This window comes from Chelonoidis abingdonii, chromosome 11, assembly GCF_003597395.2.
Source record: "Chelonoidis abingdonii isolate Lonesome George chromosome 11, CheloAbing_2.0, whole genome shotgun sequence".
Taxonomy (NCBI): domain Eukaryota; kingdom Metazoa; phylum Chordata; order Testudines; family Testudinidae; genus Chelonoidis; species Chelonoidis abingdonii.
The window spans coordinates 25,954,643-25,973,475 of record NC_133779.1 but is presented as its reverse complement, the minus strand read 5'-3'; the positions used below and the strand labels follow the sequence as shown (position 1 = coordinate 25,973,475).

The window sequence follows — 18,833 nt, the reverse complement described above, 5'->3', positions numbered from 1 at the left end:
GTTGTTGGGGTCCTGTGGGGCTTAGGGGTGTTGTGGGGGCACAGATACCTATCTCTAGGCTGTAGGGGTCCCTGGGGGGCTTTGGCGGTTTCTGGAGAACACAGATATCTATGTCCAGGCTGGATGGGTCCCTCTGAGGCTTAGGGGATTTATAGGGGACACAGATACTTTCATCCAAGCTGGAGGTGTCCTGGGGGGGCTTAGGGGGTTATGGGGGACACAGATACCGATGCCCAGCCTGTAGGGGTCCCTGGGGGACTTAGGTGGTTGTGGGAGGAACAGCTACCTACGTCCCGCTTGGAGGGGTCCCGGGGCGGCTTAGGGGATTCGTGGGGGGCACAGATACCTATGTCCAGGCTGTAGGGGTTGGGTCTAGGGGGTTAGCGGGTGGGGGTGAGGGGTCGGAGTAGGGGGTACCACATAGCTATCCCTGAGCTACTTGTAAATATTACAAATTATTTATTTGTAATAAAAATAATATAAAGTGAGCATTGTACACTTTGTATTCTGTGTGGTAACTGAAATCAATATATTTGAAAATGTAGAAAACATCCAAGAATATTTTAAAGACTAACAGAGTAGCCCAGTGAGGAGGGATGGCTCAGTGGTTTGAGCATTGGCCTGCTAAACCCAGGGTTGTGAGCGCAATCCTTGAGGGAGCCACTCTGGAGCAAAAATCAATACTGGGCCCTGCAAGGGACTGGACTCAATGACCTTTGAAGGTCCCTTCCAGTTCTAGGAGATGGGTATATCTCCAATTATTACAATACCATTTATTTACAGTGCAAGTAATTGCACAATTAATCATGATTAATTTTTTTATTAGCTTGACAGCCCTAGCTTTATTTTCAAAAGTTCTAGCATCATCATAATGGAAAACTAAACAAAACAAACCCAACCGCTCCATCTCCAAACAATCTTATCTCAGTAGAAAAAATCCTAGAAGAGGCTTTCCCAACAGTTGGAAACTGGGATTTCAACATCCAGTGATCATGCTGTATTTGACATCCATTCAAATTCCCCTTGCAAGTCAGTGACAGTTATCTCAGTTTCAAAAATACTGTTTTATGGTCCAAGAAAATAAAATGTGATTCCCAAGTAGAGGGCTGAGAACACTGAATCGTAAGACATGACGACAGGTGGAGGTGTAGAAAGTGGAGAATATAAATTATCTTGGACACCATATATGGGGTATTTTTTAATTGAAAAAATACTTGTGTTTTTATATTAGGATAGCTAATTGAAGCTAGCTAACTCCATGGAAAATCCTAGTGGAGTCAAGGCCCACATCGGCCTCCGTGTACCTAGTTTAAGTCACTCCTGGTTCCTCCACCTGGGACTGAGGGACGTTCCAGTTGGAGGGAGACACACTTCCATGGCATAGGACAAAGGAGTTGCTGAAATAGATGATGGGATTCACCCCAGAGGATGGTGAGCTACAAACAGGAAAAGCAGATGACTCAGCTGGCGGAACTGAAAGACCATGGGGCACAATGCTTCCTTTAAGCTCACTGTGTGGGAATTAGCAAAAGAAAAACACAATCTTTCCTCAGCTCTAGACAAGGTTTTTATGGTGTTTCTCTCTCTTGCAGCTTCTCTGATGATAAATAAAGGCTGAGCTTTGATGGAAGAATTTCCCACACTTAGGTGCATTCATAGGATTTCTCACCTGTGTGGATCTTCTGATGTCTAATAAGGTGTGAGTGCTGAAGGAAGGTTTTCCTGCACTCACAGCATTTATATGGTTTTTCCCCAGTGTGGATCATCTGATGGCTAGTAAGGGCTGAGCTCTGAGGGAAGGTTTTCCCACACTCTCTGCAATCATAGGGCCTTTCCCCTGTGTGGATCCTCTGATGCTTAATAAGGGTTGAGCGCTCAGTGAAAGATTTCCCACACTCACAGCATGCATAGGGCCTTTCCCCTGTGTGGATCCTCTGATGCTTAATAAGGGATGAGCGCTCAGTGAAAGTTTTCCCACACTCACAGCATGCATAGGGTTTCTCCCCTGTGTGGATCCTCTGATGGTTAATGAGGACTGAGCTCCAAGCAAAGGTTTTTCCACACTCATAGCATTCATAGGGTTTCTCCCCTGTATGGATCCTCTGATGGTTAATTAAGGCTGAACTCCGAGTGAAGGTTTTCCTGCACTCACAGCATTCAAAGGGTTTCTCCCCTGTGTGGATCCTTTGATGGTTAGTAAGGGTTGATCTCTGAGAGAAGGTTTTCCCACACTCACAGCATTCATAGGGTTTCTCCCCTGTGTGGATTCGCTGATGGTCAATGAGGCTTGAACGCTCAGTGAAGGTTTTCCCACACTCACAGCATTCATAGGGTTTCTCCCCGGTGTGGATCCTCTGATGACTAATAAGGGTTGAGCGCTGAGGGAAGGTTTTCCCGCACTCACAACATTCATATGGTTTCTCCCCAGTGTGGATCCTCTGATGGGTAATAAGGGTTGAGCGCTTAGTGAAGGTTTTCCCACACTCGCAGCATTCATAGGGTTTCTCCCCTTTATGGATTCTCTCATGTTTAACATGACGCGAGCGCCTACTGAACTTTTTCCCACACTCAACACGTGCATTATTTCTCTCTTCCATGGGGATTCTCTGCTGCACCGTGGTTTCCTTGTGGCCTTTGTGAGTTCCCTGATCATTAACAGATTTACCAACTTTCTGTATTGGCTGGTTTCCCTGCTGCTTCTCTGGCCTGTGGTGACTCTCACAGGCTTTTCCCTGCTCACAAGTCCTGGACACACTCCCTTTGGATCTTTGCAATAAAGACCCTTGTGGCTCCACTTCATCGTCTTCCTGCTGAGGATTCTGCTCCATGATCTCTCTCACCATCCCATCACCTGCTAGAATAGAGAAAGAAAAATCTCAGAAACAGGAATGGAAAAGACCAAAAAAACAGCTGAAAATAGAAAAAATCAGGGACTGAATTTCACCAAACTCTTTCTTAAAGGGGAGAGAGGAAGGAATCAATTCTACATCCAGTTCCTATCCAAACTCTCTAGGAGAAGGAAGTTTGGGGAAGGAGCTACTGCCAGGAGTTAGTCAGGATGGGTAGGAAGCAGCCAGTAACATCTGTCCTGAGGGAACAATCATGAACACAGAGAGCTCACAAGGTCTTTGTTGGGAATTCCAGCTATTTTCTTCAGGCACTGAGTTGGTTTAACGATCACACACCTATATAGCTGCCTATCAGGAGCTTTCTTTCCTCTGAGTCCTGGAGATCTGTGGAAAGCAAGTGAAATCAGGTGAATTTCTGGGACTTTGTCACACACAAAAAAATTCTGTTATTTGAACCCCAGCCCATTTTAAAACAGTAAAATCCTGGGGTCAGGTCCCCAGGTGCCAAAGGTTCAGGACTCTTTTCTTATGAGGTATTTAACTGTGCACATGTCTACTAGGAAGATACACAGCCAGACACTCACGATCCAAAGGGCTCCTAAAACCCAGAGCAGGTAACTCCATGTCACAGAAAGGGAAGACTCCAGCCAGAGGGGAAGTCCCCCTAGTTCTGTTTCATACTGACAGAGAGAGGGCCACAGTCACTGCAGGAAAAAGAAAGGCCTGAGACCTGACAGCTGAGTGGGGACACTCAGAGAGGTGAGAAGGGCACAGAGAGGCAGCTCGCCCTGCCAATCACTATAATCCCCCACGCTCCTTCCTCTAAGAACATAAGAACGTCCGTACCGGGTCAGACCAAAGGTCCATCTAGCCCAGTATCTGTCTACTGACAGTGGCCAATGCCAGGTGCCGCAGAGGGAGTGAAGCTAACAGGGAATGATCAAGTGATCTCTCTCCTGCCATCCATCTCCATCCTCTGATGAACAGAGGCTAGGGACACCATTCTTTACCCATTTCTGGCTAACAGCCATTTATGGGACTTAGCCACAGAATTTATCCAGTTCCCTTTTAAACGGCTGTTATAGTCCCAGCCTTCACAACCTCCCTCAGGTAAGGAGTTCCACAAGTTGAACATGTGTTGGCTGTGTGAAGAAGAACTTCCTTTTATTTGTTTTAAACCTAGCTGCCTATTAATTTCATTTGCGGGTGACCCCTAGTTCTTGTATTATAGGGAATAAGTAAATAACTTTTCATTGGTCCACTTTCTCCCAATTCACTCATGATTTTATATAAACCTCTATCATATCCCCCCTGTTTAGTCTCCCTCTTTTCCAAGCTGAAGAGTTCCTAACCTCTTTAATCTTTCCTCGGTATAGGGTATGGGACCCTCTCCAAACCCCTAATCATTTTAGTTGCCCTTTTCTGAACCTTTTCTAGAGCTAGAATATCTTTTTTGAGGTGAGGAGACCACATCTGTACACAGTATTCAAGATGTGGGCGTACCATGGATTTATATAAGGGGAATAATATGTTCTCAGTCTTATTCTCTATCCCCTTTTTAATGATTCCTAACATCCTGTTTGCTTTTTTGACCGCTTCTGCACACTGCATGGACATCTTCAAAGAACTATCCACAATCACGCCAAGATCTTTTTCCTGACTCGTTGCAGCTAAATTAGCCCCCATCTAACTGCTCTCACCCTTCCACACCTCCAGGGAACGAATGAAAAATCTCTCCTTGGGTTCTCTCCTCTCCTCCCATGGCCCACACCCTCCCTTCCGACCAGTTCTCCCAAATTCTCTGCTTCCCAACCCTCATCCCATTATCTCAGTTGTTCCTTAGTCCTCATTCCCAAGAGCTCTTGCCAGAAATGTGTCCCTTTGCTCTCTCCCACTGCTAGCACCCTTATTTCCTGGAGCACTCTCTACCCAGCACCCATGATACCTTTACTCTAACCAGCATCGACCCTTCCAGGTCCTTGGTTTCCATTCCTTCCAGCCCTCCATAACATCCTAACTCTCTACAACAGCTGTTCCATGACATCCCCACCCCTTACCACTGCCCCCAGTCCTCCCAGCTCGTAGGAGGTCTTTGCTCAAACATTCCTCTGCCTGCTCTCTAACACTCTCCCTCCCACTGCCCAGAACCTCCCCATTCGTAACATTTACTATTCCTATCACCGCAGCACCCTGTAACACTATTCATGGACTAGGATCTCATTCCGCTGGACATTCTAAACAAAACCCGGTCTCTGCACTAAAGATCTGACAACCTACAAATAAGAGAAGAGAAAGATGGATACAGACAGACATGGGAGTGACACACAGTTTCCTCTGATATCCTGGATCATCCTTATTGAATTAAGTCAACCCTTACTGAATTAATTTCTCAGTACCCTTGGATTTCATTTTATTAAAAATATGAGTGTGTACGTATTACCATGGGATGGTCTTTAATGTCTCCAGGGAGGAGACCTGGCTAACATAAACCTTAGGAAGTCTTATGAGCTTCAAAAGACTCTTTGAAACAATGTGCTAAACAGAGGTAAATGGGATTAGTAGGAAATACTTGAGAAGTTGCCTTCCCCTTCTCCCACTTCCACCCAAAACCTATGGCAGCTGCACTTTGAGAAGAAACCATTGGCTGCTGATTATCTGTTACATGAACACAAGTTCTACTCCTGGGGTAATTCTGCACCAAAAATTAAAATTTCTGCCCATATTTTAAAATTCTGTAAAATTCTACATATTTTATTTGTCAAAATAATACAATATAATCATGCCATTTTTAATTATTTTGGTAATTTATTTCAAAATACCTGTCAGCAAGTATGTCTGTAACAATACAGACTAAAAATAAGATTCAGGAAATGTTTTTTGACAAATAGATCACTTACAAGGAATATTAATACAGTTAAGAATTCATTTAAACTACAATACAGAAATGTATTTCATGCATTCCACAGAAGCAGTGCAAAAGCTTAGGGGAGGGGGAGTCAGCGGTAATGGAGATGAGGAAGTGGTGTGGTGGGGCAAGTATGGAACAGGCTATTGGGCTGGGGGGGTGAGAGGGATTGTTAGGGAGCGTCCCCCATGCAAAGCCTGGCTGACCCCTAGTCTCTCTTGGTCAGACACATCGGCACATGTGCCCTGACCCCTTCTCCGCACTGCCCCCAGGTGGCCCCACACCTCGCACTCAGCAACCCCCTCACTCAGCTGTCCCTGCCGCCCTCCCCCACTCCCCATGTGGCCATGAATCCCCACTCCCTTTCAGTCCTTACCTCAGTCTGTCCCCCCACTAGCACTTGAACCCCAGTCTGAGATTCCCCAGCAGCCCCATGTGCCCCACGCTGTCTATTGCCCCCCCCCCCATTCTGTGCCTCCTGACGTGGCTCCATGGATATGGCACTGTTAGGACCCTCGCCTCTCCTTCTCCCTATCTGCAGCTGGAGCCACTTGTGCCCAAGAGCAACTGCTCTCCGAACTGGCACCACAGCAGCCCTGGTGCAGAGGCCCAAGCTGGATAAAAGGGTGACTTACAGATGCGCAGACATGCTTGTTCTGATCTAACCACCACAGAAAAAACTCTTGGTGGGGTCTGAAGGTCTGTTCACCTGCCTGAGCCCTTGCTGGGATTGAGGTGAGCTCCGGTAAGCTTATTAGCATGCGTATAGGTTCTTTTATTGTTTTTAATATGTTCTTTCTATAATGCTTTTACCTTGAGAATCACTGTTTGTTAGGAAAGGGCAGTCTGGTAACTTAACTGGGGTAGTTATGCTGTTCATAGCCTCTGAGAAAGGAAGGCAAAGCAGGTCTGCTGAGAGGATCTGCCTTGTTGGGGAATTCACAGGGTAGGCAGGGAGCTGTGCACCAGGAGATACCCCAGTCAGGAGAGAGATGTAGGTTTCTACTCAAGAGAGGTGACATCTAGGCAGCCTGAGAGTGGGTGCCCTTGCTGGACCACAGAGGGGAATACAGGTGCAATGGCCATGAACAGTGATGGGGGAGCATAAGAAAACAATAAGACATTTGTCACCCTTATAGACAGTGGTCTCAGCATACAAACCACCTAATCACTGTCACATGTTTGAAAGCTTCATAGAACTGTGGAGTTGGACGGAGGAATGGGAAAGGGGCTAACCAAGTAGGTCTCTGGATGTTTATGGGGAGCAAGGAGTAGCATGGAAGAAAGCATAGAAGAATACAAAGGAAGGCCTACAAGGAAACTCAAGAAGTTATCAAGTCCAGCCCTCTGTGCTATGACGGGCTCAAGCAAGCCTAGACCGTACCTCACAGGTGTTTGCCCAACCTGTTTTTTTAAACTTCCAATGATGCAGAATCCACAACATCCCTTGGAAGCCTATTCCAGAGCATAACTATCCTTACAGTTAGAAAGTTTTTCATAATATCTAACAAACTGCAAAGTAAGCTCAGTAAGGACCTGGCGGAAGATAACTCTGAGTCATTAGTGATAATTTTTGAAGATGTCTTAAAATCAGCAGGGCCTGATGAAAGACATCCAAGAAACTCCAGTTCTTAGGAAAAGGTAGGTGTTAGTAATAGGAAATTCGATCATTAGAAACATAGATAGCTGGGTTTGTGATGACCGGGAGAACTGTATGGTGACTTGCCTGCCTGGTGCGAAGGTTGCGGATCTCTCAAGGCATCTAGACAGACTTGTGTGTAGTGCTGGGGGAGGAGCCGGTGGTCGTGGTCATGTAGGTACCAATGACATCGGAAAGGGTAAAAGGAGAAGATGTCCCCCCCTGCAGGCCAATTTAGGCTGCTAGGAAAGAGACGAAAAATCCAGGACCTCTATGGTGGCACTCTCAGAAATGCTCCCAGTTCCATGCACAGGGCCAGGTAGGCAGGCAGAGTTTCAGAGTCTCAATGCGTGGATGAGATGGTGGTGTATAGAGGAGGGGTTTAGATTCATTAGGAACTGGGGAAACTTTTGGGATGAGGGAGCCTATACAGGAAGGATGGGGTCCACCTAAACCAAAGTGGATCCAGACTGCTGGCACTTAACATTAAAAAGGTTGCAGAGCAGTTTTTAAACTAACAGATGGGGGAAAGTCCATTGTTGCAGAGGAGCACGTGGATCGGACAGAGACTTCTCTTAGAGAAGAATCTATTGACAGAAATTCTCTAGGTTTTAGTCAGGAGGAGAGGATGGAAGAGGATAAAGCATGAGAAACATTCACATAAAAAAGAATCTGACATCAGAAAAGGGCAGACAAATAAACAGTGACAAGTTTGTAGCCTAGTGGACCAGCTTACCTGTACTATATTCATTGCTTTGTTATCCTGCTTTATTATATTCAGTAGTAATGCAAGGAACCTACAGGCTTTTATGCTGTAAAATCTGGCTTTAGTACATAGTGTGAGGCTTGAGGCCTAGATAAACTTAAGTAACTCATAAGTTATAGAGAACTGAAAGTAGCATGCAAGGGGGGTGGAATTTTGTCCAGAATACTGACATCAGCCACCCACAGAACACAGGTGACAGCAGCATCTGGAAAGTTCTGGACAGGACCTCCGACCGCAAAGCTGCCATGACAGCAAACTGACGTGTATGTTAATAGGGTAACATCATACATAAACTACAGAAAACGGACACCTTAAGGGGAGGAAATACAAATAAGGACCTCTATCGAATACGGCAGCATCAGCGTAACCTACTATAAAAGTAACATCCCAGGGGCAGCGGATAGGTTGGAGGAATGCAGACCTTGGGAGGGGCCAGAATGATGGCCACCGGGGAAGATGAGGATGATGACAGTGATGAGAAAGATAATGATTAAGTATGAAAGATAAGGGTGTAAGTATGGACGTCCAAATATACTTTCTGTATTATCTCTATCTGCTTTGTTAAGTTTAAGTGTGTGTATAATCTTTGCTAAATTATTAATAAATCATATATTTATATACATAGAAAGAGTTCCTATACTGTGAGTGTTGCAGCTGTGCACACTGGAGTTCCCAAATTATATGATAATTTTACAATAATCTTACCGGGCCTGATCTTGGGACAAGAACCTGTTAATCCTCAAGTTACAATTCTATTTACACAACTACAAGTTTTTAAAGTGCTTGTACACAAATGCTAGAAGTCTAAATAATAACATGGGTGAACTAGAGTGCCTCATGTTAAAGGAGGATACAGAAGCTCCCTGATTTATGCAAGCGTTCCATTCTGGAATGCCTCATGTAAGTAAAATTTTGCGTAAGTTGGGAACGTATCTCTGATAATTACGCAAAAAAAAAAAAAAAAGTTTATGGAACATAACGGAACTTTTTCTGTAAGTCTGGATTTCTGTAAGTTGGGTTTGCTAACCTGGGGAGCATCTGTATTGATATAATAGGCATCACAGAAACCTGATGCAGTGAGGACAATCAATGGGACACAATCATTCCAGGGGAGAAAATATATCAGAAGGACAGAACAGGTCATGCAGGGGCGAGGGGAGTGGCACTATACGTGAAAGAAAATGTAGAATCAAATAAGAACATAAGAATGGCCATACTGGGTCAGACCAAAGATCCACCCAGCCCAGTATCCTGTCTACTAACAGTGGCCAATGCCCCAGAGGGAGTGAACCTAACAGGTAATGATCAAGTGATCTCTCTCCTGCCATCCATCACCACCCTCTGATAAACAGAGGCTAGGGACACCATTCCTTACCCATCCTGGCTAACAGCCATTAATGGACTTAATCTCCAGAAATTTATCCAGTTCTCTTTTAAACCCTGTTATAGTCCTAGCCTTCAAACCTCCTCAGGTAAGGAGTTCCACAAGTTGACTGTGCACTGTGTGAAGAAGAATTTCCTTTTATTTGTTTTAAACCTGCTGCCCATTAATTTCCTTTGGTGGCCCCTAGTTCTTATATTATGGGAACTTCTCCTTATTCACTTTTTCCACATCACTCATGATTTTATATATCCCCCCTTAGTCTCTGCTTTTTCAAGCTGAAAAGTCCTAACCTCTTTAATCTCTCCTCATATGGGACCCTTTCCAAACCCCCTAATCATTTTAGTTGCCCATCTCTGAAACTTTTCCAATGCCAGTATATCTTTTTTGAGATGAGGAGACCACATCTGTACGCAGTATTCAAGATGTAGGTGTACCATGGATGTATATAAGGGCAATAAGATATTCTCCGTCTTATTATCTATCCCTTTTTTAATGATTCCTAACATCCTGTTTGCTTTTTGACTGCCGCTGCACACTGCATGGATCTCTTCAGAGAACTATCCACAATGACTCCAAGATCTCTTTCCTGATTAGCTGTAGCTAAATTAGCCCCCATCATATTGTATGTATAGTTGGGGTTATTTTATCCACACTTGCCATTTTGTTGCCCAATCATTTAGTTTTGTGAGATATTTTGAAGTTCTTCACAGTCTGCTTTGGTCTTAACTTTCTTGAGCAGTTTAGTATCATCTGCAAACTTTGTCACCTCACTGTTTACCCCTTTCTCCAGATCATTTATGAATAAATTGAATAGAGTTGGTCCTAGGACTGACTCTTGGGTAATACCACTAGTCACCCCTCTCCATTCTGAAAATTTAAAATTTATTCCTACCCTTTGTTCCCTGTCTTTTAACCAATTCTCAGTCCATGAAAGGATCTTCCCTTTTATCCCATGACAACTTAATTTATATAAGAGCCTTTGGTGAGGGACCTTGTCAAAGGATTTCTGGAAATCTAAGTTACTATATCCACTAGATTCCCCTTGTCCACATGTTTGTTGACCCCTTCAAAGAACTCTAATAGATTAGTGAGACATGATTTCCCTTTACAGAAACCCCATGTTGACCTTTGCCCAACAATTTATGTTCTTCTATGTGTCTGACAATTTTATTCTTTATTACTGTTTCAACTAATTTGCCCGGTACTGATGTTAGACTTACTGGTCTGTAATTGTCAGGATCACCTCTAGAGCCCTTTTTAAATATTGACGTTACAATAGCTGTCTTCCAGTCATTAGGTACAGAAGCTGATTTAATGGACAGGTTACAAACCATAGTTAATAGTTCCGCAATTTCACATTTTAGTTCTTTCAGACCACGTTGCCAAAGAGTACATAAAGTGAACGGGATATTTCTCAATGGCGCTGCAAGTGTTGGGGGATCACAGGCACCATTCCACTGACATCAACATGGGATGGTTGGGGAAGGTGCATGACGCACACATCTTTAGGAACACAGTCTGTTCAGAAAGCTGAAAGCAGGGACTTTCTTTCCAGACCACAAAATCACCATTGATGATTTTGACATGTGAACCATGATCCTGGGAGACCCATTCTATCCCTTGTTCCCATGGCTCATGAAGCTGTACACCGGCAGCCTGGACAGCAGTAAGGATTGGTTCAACCAGAGGCTAAGCAAGTGCAGAATGGTGGTGAAATGTGCCTTTGGACATTTAAAACGTCATTGGCGGTGTTTTACTTACTAGATCAGACCTCAACAAAAGCAATATCCCCATTGTTATTGCTGTCTGCTCCATAACATCTGTGAAATAAAGAGAGAAAAGTTTCTGCCGGTGTGGAGGGTTGAGGCAGATCGCCTGGCAGCCAATTTTGAGCAGCCAGATAGCAGGGCAATAAGAGACCATTAAGGGGCTCTGTGTCTCCGTGAGGCTTTGAAAACCAGTTTCAGCCATGAGCCAGAGTAATGCAACACTTATCTGTGTTATTCCTTACCAAACTATTCCCTCCATTGCATTTTCTCCCCTGAAAACTCCACCCCCCAAAACCACATGTGGAATGAATAAAGAGCCTTTTTTCCTCAATCCCTTTTGTTTTATTATGCACACAAACAGCAAAGAAAAGTAAGAATCTTGGGCAAAGGGCTGATAATACTGTGAGAGGAGAAACAAGGAAAGCTTGCTTTGTAGATGCAATAACCATCGAAGGTCTGGGAACGGGTTCCTTCCATTCCTTGTACCCTTCCCTGGTTTTGAATGCAAGGGATACCGAACTTTCCTCCCTCACCTCATAGGATGTTTTGGGGAGGAGGACTGAGAACTGGGTGATGATGGCAGACAGTTCTGCATAGGCTGCAGAGGAAGTCTAGAATCCAGCTGCCTTTCTCGAAGCTGAACCAGAAGCCTCAACATGCCTGATTGCTTCTTCATAATCCACAGGTTCTCATCCTATATGGCAGACTCCTGTTCACTAAATGCTTTCCTGCCCCACCCCCATCTAGGGCCAGTTTCTCAGAGAGTGAAATCCTCCGTGCTCTGAGCTCTGTCTCAGCAGCATGCATTAACTCATTGCACATGTCCTTGTGAGTATTCTTTTTCCACCTTCTAATCTGGGAAAGTCTCTGTCCTGGTGTGGAGGATGTGCCAAGGGACAAGGTTTCAACTGCAAAGAATGCAGAGCACAAGGGAACCACTGACAGCTCATACATTGTTTCTGGTGGAAGGTTGATTTTTATAAAAACACACCCCTTAATACATTTCCCAGCAAGCCACGCTGTAATCAGAATCCCTGGCTATTGCAAGAGTTGTTTTGCTGCTCCAGCCATGGTGAGTAAGGCCATGTGGCACAGGCAACAGATCTTGTGCCGCTACTTTTGTAAAGAAATCATTGGGAGCACAGTTGGGCACTTGAGAAATGTCCTCTTTCCCCAAGAAATCTGGATGGTGCTTGAGGACAGGCATCAGTGTGAAGCTCCCAAAATAGTTTGTTTTTTAAAAAGGTGGCACCAGGTTGGGGATTGAGAGAGACACAGGAAGCCGTTGCTCTGCCACACCACATTTTTCAGTGCAGCTTTCAGTACATGAGGAGCAGATTACTTGATGTACTGTTTGCGGGTCAAGGGCTTGCACTGAAAACTTCCCATGCGTCCCCTAGGTGACACTATATAATATCAATCTCCTCAGGGGAACACAGGCAGCAAGGGAGCAGCTGCTGCAAGTGTCTGGGTAAAGACCTAGTCCTTATGCTGCAATGCTGTATGCTGCAATGATTCCAGCAGAGTTAATACTGGAGTGGCGCGAGAAAGTGTCCTACCGTGGCAGGACCGCCCAGAGGATTCCGGGGGCCTGGGGTCTTCAGCGACAGGGGGCCCTGCTTGGGCGGTAATTCAGCAGCGGGGGGGTCCTTCCGATCTGGGACCTGCCGCCGAAGTGCCCCAAATACCCGCGGCAGGGCCCCCCCGCCGCCAAATTACTGACGAAGCGGGCCCCCCCCCGCCACCAAAGTGCAGCCGGCTCTTCGGTGGTAATTCGGCAGGGGGAGGCCCCCGCTACAGGTCTTCGGGGCACTTCGGCGGCGGGTCCTGCTTCAGTGGTAATTTGGCGGCGGGGGTTCCTTCTGCCCCGGAGCGGAAGGAGCCCCCGCCGGAAAAGACCGGGAGCAGAAGATCCGGGGGCCTGGGCCCCGTGAAGGATTTCCGGGGCCCCGGAGCGAGTGATGGACCCTGATCCAGAGGCCCCAAAAAACTCTTGTGGGGGCCCCTGCGGGGCCCAGGACAAATTGCCTCACTTGCCGCCCCCTCTGGGCGGCCCTGTACCGTAGTAGAAAAAAATAAGGCAGCCCTTCCCAGAAATCTTCTGCAAAGGATTGCAGAGTACCTCCATGAATGCTTCCTAGACCTCTCCATGGAGGATTCCCAGGTCATCTCTGTGCACGTGAACAGTTTTTTTGGGGGAAGCACCCTCTGCATATCTGGAGTGGCAACCAGAAAGCAGATACCCACACCACCTCCTTTTTTGTTTAGATTTAACAAAAAATAGTGGCATGTAACATCCTTACAGTTTGGAAGTGTGTATCCACCAGAAGTGCCTTCCCCGGCATCACACTCAGCCACCACCTGGTCCTGTGAAGGCATGAGCTCCAGGTTTAAAAAAGTTCTTGGCTGTTGGAAGATCCATTGTCCCCATTTGCCTGCTTTCCATCCTCCTTCTTGTCAACTATGTCCCCCTCGCTGTTGCCTGAGGTGGCTTGGGACTCCAAGGAGGTATACAGGCTGTGTTTTGGGGTAATGATGGGGGTGCCACTGAGAATCGCATGCAGCTCCTCATAAAAGTGGCATGTCTATGGGGCAGAACCAGAACAATTGTTTGCATTCCTTGTCTTCTGGTACACTCGCTGAAGCTCCTTTATTTTCATGCAGAACTGCTGAGAGTCCCAGATGTAGCCTTCCTCCCCCAAACCACAAGCAATCTTGGCACAGGCGTCCGTGTTTCTTCTGATGGATCAGAGCTGTGTCTGCACAGAATCTTCTCCCCACACAGCAATAATATCCACCACCCCCTGTGTACTCCAGGCTGGAGCTTGTTTGGGGCATTGAGTCTTCATGATCAGCTGTGCTGGTGAGCTCTCCATGCTGATCAAACAGGAAATGAAAATTCAAAAGTTCCTGGGGCTTTAACAGGCAAGGGGCTGTTTCCTGTGTACCTGGCCGCCATGCAGTGGAGTTAAAAGTGCTCTCCAGAGGGGTCACAGTGGAGCACTGTGGGACAATTTCTGGAGGCCAATTCATTCCAATTATGCAACGAAGTGTCTACACTATTCCCATGTCAACCTGTGGATGCCAAATCAAGCGCTATGCCTCTCGTGGAAGTGGAGTACAGAAATCAACTTTACAGATGACTTAGGTCAGCCGATGGGACTTGGTAGCGTAGACACATACATTATTACATTGACTTAACACGGCTTCTGTCAACCTAAGTTTGTAGTAGCAGCAAGGAGTCCTGTGGCACCTTATAGACTAACAGACGTACTGGAGCATGAGCTTTCGTGGGTGAATACCCACTTCGCCGGATGCGACATGCTATTAGTTAGTCTATAAGATGCCACAGGACTCCTTGCTGCTTTTACAGATCCAGACTAACACGGCTACCCCTCTGACACTTAAGTCTGTAGTGTAAACCAGGCCTTCCTTACTCAGACCTGGTCTACACTACGTGGTTAAATCGATTTAAACAGAGTTAAACAGAGTTAAATCGATTTAACGCTGCACCCATCCACACTACCCTGCTCTGTAAATCGATTTAAAGGGCTCTTTAAATCGATTTCTGTACTCCATCAAAACGAGAGGAGTAACCCTAAAATCGATATTACTAAATCGGAATAATGGTAGTGTGGACGGAAATCGACGTTATTGGCCTCTGGGAGGTATCCCACAGTGCACCACTGACCGCTCTGGACAGCTGTCAGTCAGAACTCAGATGCACTGGCCAGGTAAACAGGAACAGGAAAAGACCCCCGGACTTTTGAATTCAATTTCCTGTTTGGCCAGCGTGGAGCTCTGATCAGCACAGGTGACCACGCAGAGCTCATCAGCACAGGTAACAATGCAGTCTCCTGAGAATCGGAAAAGAGAGAAGTACCGCATGGACAGCACAGGGTGCTCGATTCTGATCGCTATATGGGAGAAGATTTCCAGTGCTAAAGAACTCCGTTCTAAAGACGAAATGAAAAAAATATTGAAGAATTTTTCAAAGTCGTATGCGGGCACAAGGCCAGCAGCCGGACTCAGTGCAGTGCAGAGTAAAGTTAGGAGCTCAGACAACATACCAGAAAACCAGAGAAGCAAACGGAAGGTCTGGAGCAGTCAGAAAACATGCCGCTTCTATGCCTGAGCTGCATGCAATTTTGGGTGTGCGCACCAGTACCCTACCCCTGGCGTGATTCGATTGTCGGGGTTGTTATCAACCCATGGCTGAGGATTTTCGCGGAGGGGGGAAGATGAGGAGGAACGAGGAAGAAGAGGGAGAGCTTGCTGAAGAGCACACAGCAGTCCATTTTAGCGCCAGGATCTTTTTTTGACCCCAGAATTAACCTCCGCAGCCCACACACAAGCCACTCGCCCAGACAGTGAAGCCATGGAAGCGACCTCTTGGTGAGTGTATTTTTTAAATATCAAAGATGGTTTAAAACAAGTCATTTTTAATTGATTGATATGCCAGGCAGGGCTTGTCATGCATTAGCAGCCAGTTAAAGTTACAGGAAAGTTCGTTAAACATGTCTAGTATGGAGTAAAAATCCTCCAATTAAATTCTCCATGAATCATCTTGGCAAGGCTACTCAAAAAAAGCCTCAGCATAAGATTTCTGGCAATGCGGCCTTATCCGGTTCCCCCATTGTAGGTCACTTTCCCACGCAATGCATGCAGCAAGTATATTTCGTAATTCATTGCTTCATCAAAGCAGAGCTGTGTAAAGCACCTTTGGTGACTCCGCATTCAATAAACATACGAATTCTGCATCTTTGAGCTGTATTCTCAGCAAGAGTTATTATCATTCATTGTAACCTGTTTTAAAAATTCGCGAATTAAATGTAGTTTAGGGGTGCATACATGGCGTTTTCCCTACTGATGCAGCTGGATTAAATTATTACATGCACGTAGCACGGGGGGGGGGGGGGAGGAAGGCTATCGCTGAGCTTTACAGCGTTTGGCGAGCAGGAATCTTTCCGGCTACCAGCCACGCGGTGGGAGATGGATGTTTACCATGTGATCTCACATGATAGCAGCCTGCGGTGGGGGGAGGGCGCTTTGCGGGGACAATGATTTTTGCCCCATCAGGCACTGGGCTCTCAACCAGGAAGAGGGAAGGGGCGGGGGAGACAGGGAACTATGGGATAGCTGCGGAACAGCTACCCACAGTGTACCGCTCCAGAAATCGACGGTAGCCTTAGACCATGGACGCACAACATCGATTTAATGTGCCTAGTGTGGACGCGTACAACCGATTTTATAATAGCTGCTCTATAAAATCGGTTTAAGCTAATTCGAAATTATGCTGTAGTGTAGACGAGGCCTCAGTTTCTTCACATCATTCATGATTTTATAAATCATATCCCCACAGATCCATCATATACCCTCTTAATCTCTTCTCTAAGTTGACCAGTCCCAATCTTTTTCATCTCTCCTCATATGGAAGCTATTCCATACCCCTAATCATTTTGTTGTCCTTCTCTGCCCCTTTTCCAATTCTAACTTTTTTTTTCTCTTTTTTTTTTTTTTTTTTAAAAGATGGGGTGACCAGAACTGGTTACAGTATTTAAGGTGTGGCATACCACGGATTTGAATAGTGGCATTATGATATTATCTGTCTTATCACCTATCACTTCCAAATAGTTCCGAACATTTTGTTAGCTTTTTTGACTGCCACTGCACACTGAGTGGATGTTTTCAGAGAGATAACCACAATGACTCCAAGGTTTCTTGACTGGCAACAGCTAATTTAGACCCCATCATTTTTTATCTATAGTTGGGATTATGCTTTCAAATGAGTATTACTTTCAATTTATCAAGATTGAATTTCATCTGCCATTTTGCTGCTCAGTCACTCAATGTTGGGAGAACCCTTTCTAACTATTCAGTCTGCTTTGGACTTAACTCTCCATTAATTTGGCATCATCTGCAACCTTTCCCACCTCCCCATTTCCAGTTCATTTATTAGTATGTTGAACAACTGTGGCCCGAGTAAAGATCCCTGGGGGACCCCATTGTTTCTCTCTCTCTAGTGTGAAGACTGACCGTTTATTCCTACCCTGTTTCCTGTCTTTTACCCAGTTACTGATATATGAGAGGACCTTCTCTCTTCTGCTATGACTGCTTACTTTGCTTAAGATCCTTTGTCCATGTCAAAGTCTTTCTAAAAATTCCACATGTACTATACCCATTGGATAACCCTTGGGCACATTTGTTGACCCCCTCAGAGAATTCCAATAGATTGGTGAGGCACAAGTTCTCTTTACAAAAGCCATGTTGACTCTTCCCCAACAAATCATGTTCATCTATGTGTCTGATCATTCTGTTCTTTATTATAGGTTTCAACCTATTTGCCTGGTACTGAAGTTAGGGTTACTGGCCTCTAATTGCTAGGAAAGCCTCTGAAGCCTTTTTAAAAAATTGGTGTTACATTAGCTATCTCTGGTCATCTGGTATAGAAGCCAATTTAAGTGGTAGGTTACATATTGCAGTTAGTAGTTCTTCACTTTTCAGTATTACTGGGTGAATACCATCTTGTCCCTGTGACTTATTAGTGTTTAAATTAACAATTTGTTCCAAAACGTCCTCTATCAACACCTTAATCTGGGACTTTTCCTCAGATTTGCCAGCTACAAAGAATGGCTTAGGTGTAAGAAAGACCTTCACATGCTCTGCAATGAAGACTGATGCAAATGATTCAGTTAGGAAATCAAGGCCATTGCAGAGCAGCTGAGTGCTCATTTAGCACCCAGTATCCCACTGATTTTATGGCAGGCTTCCTGATTCTGAAGCACTAAAAATGTTTCAGCGACTTTTGCTAGTTGCTCTTCAAATTCTCTTTTCAGCCTGCCTAATTATAGTTTTACACTTGACTTGCCAGATTTTATGCTCTTTTCCTCAGGTAGGGGTTGACAAAATTTTTACGACATGCCTTTTTTGCTTTTAACTGTCTTATTTACTCTGTTGCGCCGTATTTTCTTAGTCTTCTAAACATTTCCCCCCCATTTAGGATACGCATTTACTTTGAACCTCTTATGGTGTTTTTAAAATGTTTCCATGAAACTTGCAGGCATTTCCCTTGTGAGTGGTCCTTTTCATTTCCATGTAAATAATTTTCTCCCTTTTGTATAGTTCCCCTTTCTGAAGCTAAATACTACTGTCGTGGGTTTCTTTGGTATTTCACCCCTCATAGGCATATTACATTTAATAACATTATGGTCTGTATTACAAAGTGGTTCAGCTGTATTCACCTCTTGCACCAGATCCTCTGTGCCATTTAGGAGTAAATCTAGACTTGCCTCTCCCCTTGTGGATTCAAGAACTAGCTGCTCCAATAAGATGTCATTAATGGAGAATAAAAACTCTCTCTCTGCATCCCATCCTGAGGTGACATGTACCCACTGTGATACAGCATGGCCAGAGGGCAGCATAAGAGTGTTAGCAGGGGGCCTTATTCCCTGCCAAGGGAGGAAGGTTTGCTTTAGATTAACTAGAACAGCTGTGGCCAATTAGAGCACCTGACTCCAGTTA

The 18,833-nt window shown here is 45.2% G+C and overlaps 3 protein-coding genes across 3 annotated transcripts in view; 1 reads left to right on the top strand and 2 right to left on the bottom strand.

Moving 5' to 3' along the window:
* Positions 1-18,833, top strand: part of LOC116823303 (uncharacterized) — a 703,657-nt gene that overhangs the window by 487,703 nt on the left and 197,121 nt on the right. The window lies entirely within an intron of this gene.
* The window catches only part of LOC116824014 (uncharacterized), a 585,485-nt gene continuing 567,969 nt past the window's right edge, over positions 1,318-18,833 (bottom strand). The window contains 3 exon segments of the mRNA XM_075070378.1: positions 1,318-1,648; positions 1,650-2,854; positions 3,186-3,233. Coding sequence (XP_074926479.1) covers positions 1,556-1,648; positions 1,650-2,854; positions 3,186-3,233 — 1,346 coding nt within the window. The 3' untranslated portion in view covers positions 1,318-1,555.
* LOC142047432 (zinc finger protein 189-like) overlaps positions 10,244-18,833 on the bottom strand; it is a 17,599-nt gene continuing 9,009 nt past the window's right edge. The window contains exon 3 of the mRNA XM_075070425.1: positions 10,244-11,363. Within this exon, the coding sequence (XP_074926526.1) occupies positions 11,275-11,363 (89 nt within the window). The 3' untranslated portion in view covers positions 10,244-11,274. The remainder of the gene's footprint in view (positions 11,364-18,833) is intronic.